The 14,286-nt window shown below is 37.2% G+C and overlaps 1 protein-coding gene across 2 annotated transcripts in view; it reads right to left on the reverse strand.

Annotated features, from left to right (window-relative positions):
- The window catches only part of Tex11 (testis expressed gene 11), a 220,992-nt gene that overhangs the window by 91,438 nt on the left and 115,268 nt on the right, over positions 1-14,286 (reverse strand). For both annotated transcript variants that reach the window (NM_031384.2, NM_001167997.1), the window contains exon 17: positions 3,303-3,405. In NM_031384.2, coding sequence (NP_113561.2) covers positions 3,303-3,405 — 103 coding nt within the window. The remainder of the gene's footprint in view (positions 1-3,302; positions 3,406-14,286) is intronic.

Genomic DNA, 14,286 nt, shown 5'->3' on the forward strand with positions numbered 1-14,286 from the left:
TACTGCACAAGACCTAAAAAAGATCAAGCTAGTCAAAACCACACCATACCTTAGGTGATCTCCAGGCACACTCCTCACTTAGGAAGTACCAACACTGTTTAGTTGCTAGGGGAGAAAGAATTCTCTTTTGAAGATGTATGTTTCCTGTGAGCTAGTGAGTGGCCCCACACCCATGCACATATGGGCAGCACTAACTGGACTTAGTGGATTATAAAAACAAAAAGAAATGAAGTTGGGAGGGGTTGGGTTGCGGGGAATATCACAGTTTTAACCATCAACTTGACACAGAGACAAACTAGAAAGAAGGAAATTCAACTGAAGAATTGTACAGATCAGGTTGGCCTTGTAGACATGTCTGCGTAGCATTTTCTTATTGTAACTGACATAGGAGGCTCCAGACCACTGTTAACAGGGCCATCCTGAGGTAATTAGGGCTGGCCTATGTAAGAAGGGTAGCTGAGCAAGTCAGAACAAAGAAGCCATTAAGTAGTGTTTCATTTTCTCAGGTCCATTTTACTGAATTGAGTTTCTCCTGCCTTAGTTTCCGTTCATAATGCACTATAAAAGGTAACATGAAATAAACCATTTTTTGTCCTCTTGAGTTGCTTTGGGTCATGTTTTTTTTATCACCAATTTAGAAAACCAAACTAAATGAAATAAGGGGGCACAGGGAAGTTGATTATCTTTCATTCCATATAGGTATAAATTTTCAAAAACAAAGAATTTTTTAAATCCTCACAGTATTTTTCACAGAAATAGAAAATGGCACTCTTAAAATTTCCGTAAAACAGAAACTCTGAACTAGACAAAGAAATACCAAGTATAAAAGAATAATGGGGAAGATATCACCATACTTGATTTCAAGTTACACTATAGAGCCGTAATAGCAAAAACAGTGTGATCATTAATGCTAACTGAGGTGGTTACATCACTCATTTGAAAAGAGATGCTGGCTTGTATAGAGTGCTGAAATTGAACTGCACCCTAACATTCATGCATTCATTATTCTCATCTCCTCATGTGAATGTAATGTTACCAACTGTTCCATGTTCTGCTGCATTGATGTCTCCACCATGACAGACTATATCTTGAACTGTGAACTTAAGTTACTTTTGACAGGATATTTATCACAGAAACAGGAAAAAAACTATGACAGATGGGATGGAACAACATTAAAACAGACAGGAAAATCAATAAAATGTTATTGAATAGAGGAGCCATGTATAAGCCCACACAGAGTTATCTGATTTTTGACAAAGGTGTCAAAATTAAACCTTGGGGAAGAGAGTGGGGGGAGAGGGGAACCTAATCTGGTATTGGGTGAGAGAAAAGGACTGAAGCCCTGAGGGCCAGCAGAATGAATGGAAACCTGAGGCAACCTCAGGAAATAGGAGGTTGGAGGACACCCCCAGAATGCACCAGAGACCTGGCAGGTGAGAGACTCCCAGGACTCAAAGGGAGGGACCTTTGATGAAATGCCCAACAGTAGGGAGAGGGAACTTGTAGAGCCTACCTACAACAGGAAGACAGAACATCAAGTGAGGGATGGGGTTGCCATCCCACAGCCACATCTGTGACCCATAATTGTTCCTGCCTGAAAGAACTTCAGGGAGAGAAATGGAGAGGCGCCTGAGGAAAATAAGGTCCAGCAACAGGTTCAAAGTGGGGTCCAGATCAAGGGGAGGTCCAAAGGCCTGACACCATTACTGAGGCTGCCCTCCAAAGACCCAACAAGCACCCGAAAGAGTCAGACGCAGATATTTGCACCCAACTAATAGAAGCAGCTGACTCCTGTTATTGAATTAGGGAAGGCTGATAGAAGCTGAGTAGAAGGGTGGTCCTGTAGGAGGACCAGCAGTCTCAATTAATCTGGACACCCAAGATCTCTCAGACACTGGACCACCAACCAGGCAGCATACAGCAGCTGATATGAGGCCCCCAACACATATACAGTAGAGGATTTCTGGGTCTGTGTTCATTCAGAGCTGATGCACCTAACCCTCAAGAGACTGGAGACCCCAGGGAGTTTAGAGGTCAGGTGGATAGGGGAGGGTGGAGGTGAGGACATCCACATGGAGACAGGGGGCAGGAAGGAGGTATGGGGTGTGGAACAGTTGGAGGGTGGACGGGGAGGGGAGGAGAGGGAATTGGGGGAGGTTCAGTCATAACTAATGATGAATGAAAAAGCAATAGAGAACTATATGATTATTAATAAGCTAACAAAAACAAAATAAATGAAAATGAATTTGAATGAATGGACTATACATGAGTGGTAAAGGTGCTTTCAGAAGCCATGGGTTATTAGATGAAAAGTTCAGTCTAGGTAGGACTGTTGTGTTTTGGTCAGAGGAGCCCCGGAGGCCCCCAAAACAATACAGGCAATTACCACTGCTATTAGTTGTCCACAGCAGTTAAAACTGGATAGATAAAATTCTATAGTTGAAAATACCATCAACCCTAGTCTCAGGATACAGAGAAATCCAGCTACAATTAGAATGGAAGCTGCCTTCTCCTTCCTGGCTAACCATCATTGTGCCATGAGGTGCTATGGAGGCTACTCCTGGAGAATTGTCATCAACAGGCTTACTCAGCTGGGAGCAACACTGCTCACTAGCCAGGCAAGATGCTAACCTGATAGGGAAAAAAAAATCTTCACTAACCCCACAGCAGATAGAGAGCTAATATATATAAAGAACTCAAGAAGTTAATCACCAAAAAACCAAACAACTCAATCATAAAATGGGGTATAGCATAAAATGGGGTAAAGCACAAGAATTCACAACTGAGGAATCTCAAATGGCTGAGAAGCACCTTAAAAACAGTTCAACATCCTTAAACATCAGGGAAATGCAAATCAAAACGACCCTGAGATTCCACCTCACACCAGTCAGAATGGCTAAAATCAAAACCTCAGGTGACATCACATGTTGGTGAGGATGTGAAGAAAGATGAACACTCCTTCTTTGCCGGTGGGATTGCAAACTGGTACAACCACTATAGTGAATTCTTAACTGCTGTGAATTTTTATTATAATTGCCAACAACTTCAGAGATGTTTGGCTCAAATGATGGTTTCCCGAATTCTTGTCCAATATTTGCCCATTTAAGATCATTTAGATAGGTGGTTGCTTTTTTTTAAATACTTTCACATACTCTCTAGTTTCGTTGTGCATTACTGTATAATTATTATGTAAGAGTTATATCTATTCAGTCTATTATCTTGAAAACTATTTACTTACTGTGGACTTTTTATTCTCTGAGGATTTTTTATTGTTAACATTAATGCATAAAGAACATTTATACCTCTGAAAGCATCACCCTCCATGATTGCGATCTTGAATATATAATACCGAGTGAAAACATGTGTAGGATCCTTTTGCTCAACTTCTGCTATGGCCTCTTTAGCCTGAAAAGAAAATAAAAACCATAAGGTTGATTTTGTAAAAGTCCTCACCATATTTTACTAATATCATTGTTAGACACAATTGTTGAGGAGTACTCACAATGATAAGAAAGGAACCTAAAAAAAATATTTTAAAAATCTATTGCCTTACAAGGTTAGAGAAATATGTTTGCCTCTAGAAGAGTAAATAAGCCATGTTAAAATAGCTTTCCTTCTGAAAACAACCATAAATGTTGGATAATATATTTCAAATATTTTTAAACTAAGACAAAATAATAGCACACTTGGGAAAGTAGCAAAAGGTCATGAAATCACATCTAAGAAAAAGTTGAGACCCAGAAAGGTAGAGAATTAAAACTCCTTTGGCTGGTAGGTGTTTGTGAATATGGACAAATATTTACTGAAAATTTGACAGGCCTTGGTAAATCAGGAACTAGACATCAAATTCTACAAGATCATATGTTTAGACTAGGTCAGCAGTATACTTAATCTTACATATAACTACTCCAGAAGACCACAGACAGAGTGACTTTGGCCCTGGATAAAAGGGAGCACACCACATAGGGAGCAACTGTCCCATGAGGTGTAATAAAGTCAAACCTATTTGTTTGTAAGGCCTAAATTACAGTATCTGGTGTAGAGAGGGTTCAAAAGACCTAAAGTTATGAATAATTACTCCCAAACATATGCAAGAAAAAGGGAAATCCTTTCTGGGAAAAGGAACATTCATTTTTTGTTTCAAAATATTTCATAAATAAATTTTTAAGAAAGATGAGCTGCCAACATCTGGTGTGTCTGAAGACAGCTACAGTGTACTTGTATATATTAAATAAATACATAAAGAAATCTTTAAAAAAAATCTACTGTGGCCCATGCTGCAACAGAGGGCTGTGTTGATGTCCAGGGTCTATATTGCCACTGGAGACCATGTGGATATCTGCAGTCCTTGCTGTTGACAAAATTCATATAGAAATTCTTGATCCATGCTATTGCTGACTGTAAAGGGCAAGGAAGCTACTTTTGCAGTGATACTGATGACTTCAGACTTAAGAGTGGAAAAAAAAAGATACACGGAAGGCCTCTGTGACAAACACTACCCCCACCACATACTGCCCCCTGCACCCCCAAAGTAACAGCCTAGACAGGAAAGCATTGAAGAGAACTCTTAAAAAGTGTGATAAGGATGCTGAAATGTAAGTCTCTACAATTGAGGACTTCTAGTAGGAGTGCAGATGAGGAAGGATTCAGTTTTTTTTTTTTTTAAGAAACTGGCTACTAGGAGTTTGACCATGCTTCAGACAGTATATGGACAACACAAATTGGACTTGCGGTGTTTTTTTTCTTTCTTCTTCTTTTGTGGGAGAGGTCACAAGAGTAGGGGGCAGACCTGGGAGGACTGGAAATTTAATGTGACTGGGATACATGATGGGAAATTCTCAAGTAATCAATAAAAATATTTTTTCAATAAAAATATTATGCTGGGAAAAATTCACATCCTGTTGCCCACAAGAAACTTAGATTTAAATGATTTAAATTGAAATGACAGAAAAAGTATTTTACTCAAATGGGATCAAGAAGAAAGCAGGCATTGGCATCCTAATATCTAACGAAATAAACATCAAACTAAATCTAATCAGAAGAAAGAATGAAGGGCACTTCATTCTAATCAAGGGATTAATCTGGGAAAATCACAATACTGAACACATGTGCACTAAAGTTTGGTACACTCAATTTCACAAAAAGCATGCTATTTGAATTAAAAACACAGATTAACACAAAACCAATAATTGTAGGTAATTTCAACACCCTATTTTATCCAATAGATAGGTCATCTGGTCAAAAACCAGAGAAACCTCAGAATTACAGAATATCCTACATCAAATGGCCCTAACAAATATCTACAGAATATTCCATCCAAATGACAAAAAAAAAAAAAAAAAAAAACTGCACAGAAGCACATGGAAACTTCTCCAAAATAAACCACATTCTGAGGCACAAAGCAAACATTAACAAACAAAGAAAACCTAAAATAATTCCATGTACCTTATCTGACTATTATGCAATAAAACTAAAAACTAACAGCAAACCAACTCCAGTAAGGATGTTAATTCATGGGGATTAAAGAAGTCATTATGAAATGGTGAATAGGTCAAAGAAGAAATCAAGAAAGGAACGAAAACATTCTGGGAATTAAATGAAAATGCACTCTGACTAAACCTCTTGGGTACATAAGAGTCAGATTTAAGAGGGAAGTTTATAGCCCTGAGTGTCTACACAAAAAGATCAGAAAAAGAACAAATTGAATGACTTCATGATGCAACTCAGGAATTTGTTCTTTTTGAACAAGCAAATCCCAAACTCCACAAATAGCAAGAAATAATAAAAATCAATGCAGAAATTAATGAAATAGAAATAAAGAAAATAATACAAAGAATGAATAACTATAAGAGCTCGCTTCTTGGACCAACTAACAAGAATAACAACAAAAAGAGAGGACCCAAATTAACAGAATTAGAAATGAACAAAGAAACATTACAACAGATACAAAAGAAATGAAGACTATTATAAGGGAATGCTTTAGGAACCTGTATCCCATTAAGTTGGAAATCTAATAGAGATTAATTTTTTTGACTCATCCAAACTACCAAAGTTAAACCAAGAGAACAACTCAAACATAACCATAACAAAGGCAACTGAGACTATATTCAAAAGCTCGCTCTCTCTAAAATACAAACAAACCATCAAAAACCCTTCAGGTCCAGATAGAGGCCTAGCAGAATTATACCAGACTTTAAAAGAAAATCTATAACCAATATTTTTTAAACTCTTCAAAAAATATAGCAACAGAAAGATTACTGGCTCCAGAAATTGTTCTATGAAGCCAATATTACTCTCATAACCAAATCAGGTAAAGATGTAACAAAAACAAACCTACAAACCAATACCTGTGATGGACAAAGGTACAAAAAGATCCTCAATAAAGTACTAGCAAACCAAATACTAGCACACATCAAGAACATCATTCACCATGATCAAGTTGGAGGCCTCCTGGAAATGCAAGGCTGGTACAACATAAGGTAAGTCAATTCATAAAATAAATCATAAAATATACTTAAAGACAAAATCATAGGATGATGTCAATAGAAGCAGACAAATCTTTGGCAAAATTCAACATGGTTTCATGATAAAAGTCTTAGAGAAAATAGGAGTGAAAGGAACACACCTTAACATGATAAAGCCTATTATGATAAAACCCAAAGACAACTGTATCAGTCAGAGCGTTCTAGAAAAACAGGACTTATAGAATGAATATATATAGTCTTTGTCAGATGAATAGTTGGAAAACAATCTTCCCATTCTGTAGGCCATCTATACACTTAATTAACTGTTTCCTTTTGTATAAGTTTTAAAATTTTACTATGCCTCATTTGTCAATTGTTCACTGATTTCCAGAGTGGCTAGAGGCCTATTCAGAAAGAGAGAAAAAAAAACCTAAATTTGTATGTCAACGAAAAAGACCACAGATATCCAAAACAATCATGAGCAAAAATTAATAACACTGGACATAATGACAAAAGCAATATAGTACTTGCACAAGAACAGGCAGACCAATGCAATAATAAAACAGAACACCCAAACATGAGCACTTAAAATTACAGCCAACTGATAGTGACAAAGAGGTTAAAAAAAAAAAGCCCATGGGGCAAAGACAGAAACATCAACAAATGGAATGGGGCTGGGGAAGCTGCATGTACATATTCAGAAGAATGAGATTAAGGCCAATAATTAGCACTCACAAAACTGAAAAGCTTCTGTACAGTTAAGGAAACAATCATTTAAACAAAGAAAGAATCTAGAGAATGGGAGTGAACTTTTGCCTGTTGGACTTCCTACCTGGACCACATCCTCTAATCCACTCTAATTAAGTCCATTAGTATGTACATATGTATGTACGTATGTACGTATTTATGTTTGTATGTATATGTACATGTATATATACTGGTGGGGAGTTACTAATTAAACTATATAATTATAGGCAAGCAAGATACTTCTTTACAAAATTTGTCAATTAATAACATATTTGAAGTCAATAATATTGTATTGTGCAGAAAAAATAGTTGAGAATGAATTTCATTTAAGGTTTAATAAAGTAAAAAATAGTGTTATTTGGATTTAGGTCTTGCTTGAGGATTTTAAACTACTGAGTAAATTACATTAATAATTACTTTTGGGACTACTCATATTTTTGGTTCCTTTCTTAATTCAGTGTAGTAAAATCTGTTTTTTTTTCTAGGAATGTATTCATGCACAAAGGTGTTCAAATATCAATACTCTCTTGGTCTTTTTCATTTTCTTTCTTTCATTTTTATTCCTTGTTTGTCTTACTAAATGTCTGCCCATTTTATTAGGTTTTTTCAAAGAACATGGTTTTAGCTTTCTGGGTCCTGTCTACTATCTGTTTGCTTAATATATGGGAAATTTCTGCAGATAAATAGTTTTATTTTAAAATGCTCTTTGGATTTATCTTGCCCTTGCTTTAGTAATTTCTTTTTTTTTCCAGTTTTTATTAGGCATTTAGCTCATTTACATTTCCAATGCTATACCAAAAGTCCCACATACCCACCCCCCCACTCCCCTACCCACCCACTCCCCCTTTTTGACCCTGGCGTTCCCCTGTACTGGGGCATATAAAGTTTGCAAGTCCAATGGGCCTCTTTTTGCAGTGATGGCCGACTAGGCCATCTTTTGATACATATGCAGCTAGAGACAAGAGCTCCGGTGTACTGCTTAGTTCATATTGTTGTTCCACCTATAGGGTTGCAGTTCCCTTTAGCTCCTTGGGTAATTTCTCTAGCTCCTCCATTGGGGGCCCTGTGATCCATCCAATAGCTGACTGTGATCATCCACTTCTGTGTTTGCTAGGCCCTGGCACAGTCTCACAAGAGACAGCTATATCTGGGTCCTTTCAGCAAAATTTTGCTAGTGTATGCAATGGTGTCAGCGTTTGGTAGCTGATCATGGGATGGATCTCTGGATATGGCAATCACTAGATGGTCCATCCTTTCGTCACACTTCCAAATTTTGTCTCTGTAACTCCTTCCATGGGTGTTCTGTTTCCTATTCTAAGAAGGGGCAAAGTGTCCACACTTTGGTCTTCGTTCTCTTGAGTTTAATGTGTTTAGCAAATTGTATCTTATATCTTGGGTATCCTAAGTTTCTGAGCTAATATCCACTTATCAGTGAGTACATATTGTGAGAGTTCCTTTGTGATTGGGTTACCTCACTCAGGATGATGCCCTCCAGGTCCATCCATTTGGCTAGGAATTTCATAAATTCATTCTTTTTAATAGCTGAGTAGTACTCCATTGTGTAGATGTACCACATTTTCTGTATCCATTCCTCTGTTGAGGGGCATCTGGGTTCTTTCCAGCTTCTGGCTATTATAAATAAGGCTGCTATGAACATGGTGGAGCATGTGTCCTTCTTACCAGTTGGGGCATCTTCTGGATATATGCCCAGAAGAGGTATTGCTGGATCTTCCGGTAGTACTATGTCCAATTTTCTGAGGAACCACCAGACTGATTTCCAGAGTGGTTGTACAAGCTTGCAATCCCACCAACAATGGAGGAGCGTTCCTCTTTCTCCACATCCTCGCCAGCATCTGCTGTCACCTGAATTTTTCATCTTAGCCATTCTGACTGGTGTGAGGTGGAATCTCAGGGTTGTTTTGATTTGCATTTCCCTGATGATTAAGGATGTTGAACATTTTTTCAGGTGCTTCTCTGCCATTCGGTATTCCTCGGGTGAGAAATCTTTGTTCAGTTCTGAGCCCCATTTTTTAATGGGGTTATTTGATTTTATGGAGTCTACCTTCTTGAGTTCTTTATATATATTGGATATTAGTCCCCTGTCCGATTTGGGATAGGTAAAGATCCTTTCCAAATCTGTTGGTGGTCTTTTTGTCTTATTGACAGTGTCTTTTGCCTTGCAGAAGCTTTGCAATTTTATGAGGTCCCATTTATTGATTCTCGATCTTACAGCACAAGCCATTGCTGTTCTATTCAGGAATTTTTCCCCTGTGCCCATATCTTCGAGGCTTTTCCCTACGTTCTCCTCTATAAGTTTCAGTGTCTCTGGTTTTATGTGGAGTTCCTTAATCCACTTAGATTTGACCTTAGTACAAGGAGATAGTAATGGATCAATTCACAATCTTCTACATGATAACAGCCAGTTGTGCCAGCACCATTTGTTGAAAATGCTGTCTTTTTTCCACTGGATGGTTTTAGCTCCCTTGTCAAAGATCAAGTGACCATAGGTATGTGGATTCATCTCTGGGTCTTCAATTCTGTTCCATTGGTCTACTTGTCTGTCGCTATACCAATACCATGCAGTTTTTATCACAATTGCTCTGTAGTACAGCTTTAGGTCGGGCATGGTGATTCCACCAGAGGTTCTTTTATCCTTGAGAAGAGTTTTTGCTATCCTAGGTTTTTTGTTATTCCAGATGAATCTGCCGATTGCCTTTTCTAATTTGTTGAAGAATTGAGTTGGAATTTTGATGGGGATTGCATTGAATCTATAGATTGCTTTTGGCAAGATAGCCATCTTTACTATATTGATCCTGCCGATCCATGAGCATGGGAGATCTTTCCATCTTCTGAGATCTTCTTTAATTTCTTTCTTCAGAGACATGAAGTTCTTGTCATACAGATCTTTCACTTCCTTAGTTAGAGTCACGCCAAGGTATTTTATATTATTTGTGGCTATTGAGAAGGGTGTTGTTTCCCTAATTTCTTTCTCAGCCTGTTTGTCCTTTGTGTAGAGAAAGGCTATTGACTTGTTTGAGTTAATTTTATATCCAGCTACTTCACTGAAGCTGTTTATCAGGCTTAGGAGTTCTCTGGTGGAATTTTTAGGGTCAGGTATATATACTATCATATCATCTGCAAAAAGTGATAATTTGACTTCTTCCTTTCCAATTTGTATCCCCTTGATCTCCTTTTGTTGTCGAATTGCTCTGGCTAGGACTTCAAGTACAATGTTGAATAGGTAGGGAGAGAGTAGACAGCCTTGTCTAGTCCCTGATTTTAGTGGGATTGCTTCAAGCTTCTCACCATTTACTTTGATGCTGGCTACTGGTTGGCTGTAGACTGCTTTTTATCATGTTTAGGTATGGGCCTTGAATTCCTGATCTTTCCAAGACTTTTATCCTGAATGGGTGTTGGATTTTGTCAAATGCTTTCTCAGCATCTAACGAGATGATCATGTGGTTTTGTCTTTGAGTTTGTTTATATACTGGATTACGTTGATGGATTTCTGTATATTGAACCATCCCTGCATCCCTGGGATGAAACCTACTTGGTCAGGATGGATGATTGTTTTGATGTGTTCTTGGATTCGGTTAGCAAGAACTTTATTGAGGATTTTTGCATCAATATTCATAAGGGATATTGGTCTGAAGTTCTCTATCTTTGAGGGGTCTTTGTGGTTTAGGTATCAGAGTAATTGTGGCTTCATAGAATGAGTTGGGTAGAGTACCTTCTGTTTCTATTTTGTGGAATAGTTTGTGAAGAACTGGGATTAGATCTTCTTTGAAGGTCTGATAGAACTCTGCACTAAACTCGTTTTAGTAATTTCTAGTGACAGAATATTTGCATTTGCATTTACAGTTCTTCAAATATATTTGTGAAATATTGAATCCATCTCCCACTAAATGCTACCTAAGCTCTAGTCCACAATATTTTAAGAAAAATGTTATTTGTATACAGTGTATATAAATAAAGGCACACATTGTCAGTATACAACCAGTTATCACACAATGATTAAAACTATATAACCATACCAGTATCAAGAGATTTACAATACCAACTCCCTGAATGTGTCTTGTCTAGGCATACATTTTGATATATAGTGTGATGGATAATTAATATGAAACTATAAGAAGGACAATTTTATTCTATAGTGATATAAAACATATAATTCACTACTTGAGCCTAAGAGTTGAGCTGGGGATTGATTAGAAATATTTTATCTAATGAATTTTCTAGATATTCCAAATCCAGATTGTGATAGTGGGTTCATGTGGATATATATTTCTCAGATTTATTTAATTATATAACAAAGTGGGCATATTTTAATATTTAAATTATAGTTCAATAGTTATTTTTTAAAGAACTTAGCAATGATTTGAAATATCTTTAGTTCTCAATTTTGAAAATCATCCTCCACAGTCTTCTTTGACCATAATAGAATTTATTAAATTATATTATCAGAATTAAATTTATTAAATTATATTATCAAACTAAAAGTTATTGCATTATATTATTAGAATCATACAGTTGAGGGACTCCGGATGTTTGAGAATTCTTCCTATGTGTGAATATTCCCAACAACATTCAGAGGAAGCAGCCATTCTGACTTTATTTAAATACCTTCAAGAAAAGGGAGTTCGTTGTATCTTTAAAAAACACTATCTAAATTTTCGACAAGTTCATTTCTTAGCTAGGGTCTTCTTGTGACTGAAAATCTCTTTCACGGGTTTCACTCACTGATACACGCAACTGGTTTTCTCACTGGTAGCTATACAGATAAAGGGAAATACTATATTGTATATGTCCAAAATTTTCATTTTTCAGGTTAAAACTCCATACTTTCCTTTAACCAGTTCTTGAATGCCTTCCTCTTGGCACATTAGAGCTTGTCAATATCTTTCTTCAAAATTATTCTTCCAATCTAGTGTTATGCTTCAGATCTTCTCTAACCAGAGCAGAACAGAAAACATCTTCAGTTTACCCTTTCATGCGTTACAGAATCACCTCTCAGTATCTATGGAAGATTGATTCCAGGGCTCCCTGTCTCCTTTCAGATACCAAAATGTGTAGGTGCTCATGTTCCTTGCTTGTACATAACCTATAGATATCTTCCTGTTCATTTCAAATCATCTCCATACTATTTAAAATAACTAATATAATGAAACAAGCAGCTGAAAGAGTCAGATGCAGATATTTGCACTGAACCAATGGTCAGAAGCAGCTGACCCCTGTTGTTGAATTAGGGAAAGGCTGAAAGAAGCTGAGAAGGGTGATCATGTAGGAGAACCAGCAGTCTCAATTAATCTGGACCCCGGAGATCTCTCAAACACTGGGCCACCAAACAGACAGCATACACCAGCTGATATGAGGCCCCCAACGCACATACAGTGGAGGACTGCCGGGTCTGTGTTCATTCAGAGATGATGCACCTAACCCTCAAGAGACTGGAAGCCCCAGGGAGTTTAGAGGTCAGGTGGGGTGAGGGATAGGGGCATCCACATAGAGATGGGGGAAGGGTGGGGTGGGGAGGAGGTGTGGTATGTAGTGCAGTTGGAGGGTGGATGGGGGGGCAGGGAATGGAATATGGAGTGTAAAAATAAAATAAAAAATAAATAAAATATTAAAAAGTTAAAGAATCAAAACAGAAATGCTATGTAAACAGTTACTTCACCATATTCTATAGAAAATAATGAAAAAATAGTCTGTACAAGTTCAGTACAAATGCATTTTTCTGAGTGTTTTTGATCTGTACTTAGTTATATTCATTGATGGGGAATGCATGAATACAAAAAGCAGTCAGTTTCTATTGATTCAATTTAAAATAAGCAAGATTTCTTAGCATTGTTTTTTGTTTGTTTGTTCGTTTGTTCGTTCAGCTCACAATCAACAAAAAGCCTCAAATGTTGCACATGTGCTTCTGTTAAAACCCCATTTCATCCTTTCTGCTTTATTACAGCTGGCTTTGGGGATTCAGCACAAGATGTTTTGTTGTATCCTGTTTGTCTCCATCTTCTTAGAATGGCTTCATTATTTCACTGTATTCAGGCTCCTTTGACTATGACTGCCTTCTAACGTATCAGGTACCCTTCTGAACTTTGAGCTATATGCTGTACACCCAATGAATGTACAATGAACAAACCGCTCTCATCTCATCTATTCTTATTCAAATTCCATATTATATTCTACATTATTTGACAATTTATAAATGTTTTGTTGCTTTATAATCATATTATACATGCAAATCTTATCCCTGAAATAATATTTTAAAGCATATCTATATGGAGGAGTAAAGTATATCTTTAACTTATGCTACAGTACCATTTACAAATTAAGCATTCAACAATTACTTGTTGACCTCAGACCTCAAGTTGGGTGTTTATTACAGTAAAATTTCATCAGTTGAGCCAAAATTAATCTTCACCTCACATTTCATTAAGTGCTTTATTTTATATCTGGAGGAAAAGCGATACAATCATTACAAAAACCTTCAAAAATCATTGAGCTACTAAAAGTACAAACAGAAGCCACAGTGCCATCTAGTGAATACCACTATATTATGTGCACTGCCCACAAGCTCATTTTCAGTCCCGTAATGGAAGGGTATGATTTTTAGAGCTTTATATAGTAGATATAAACAATATATAACCAGAACATGAAAGATAAAGTCTTATCTTTGTGGCTGTTTTAATTCTTTTAAAATTTTACTTATTTTTATTTTACATGCACTACTGTTTTGCCTGCATGTATGTCTGTGTGAGGGAGTCAGATACCCCAGAAGTGGATATTCAGATGGTTTTGACCTGCCATGTGGGTGGGTGCTGGGAATTGAACCCAGGTCCTCTAGAAGAGCAGTCAGTGCTCTTAACCACTGAGCCATCTCTCTAGCCCCGGCTGCTTTAATTTTCACAGCCATCTTCTCATCATAGAGCATTGTCCCTTCCTGTTCAGGTTTTCTTCTTAGTAGATATCACTACTTAATTAGCAACAGATCAAGCAACTACAGTCTGGCAAAATCTGACCCACCCTCTGTTTTTGCCTAGTTGTTGGTTTTAGATGGCTGAAATAAACCAAA

Source organism: Mus musculus, chromosome X (genome assembly GCF_000001635.26).
Source record: "Mus musculus strain C57BL/6J chromosome X, GRCm38.p6 C57BL/6J".
NCBI lineage: Eukaryota > Metazoa > Chordata > Mammalia > Rodentia > Muridae > Mus > Mus musculus.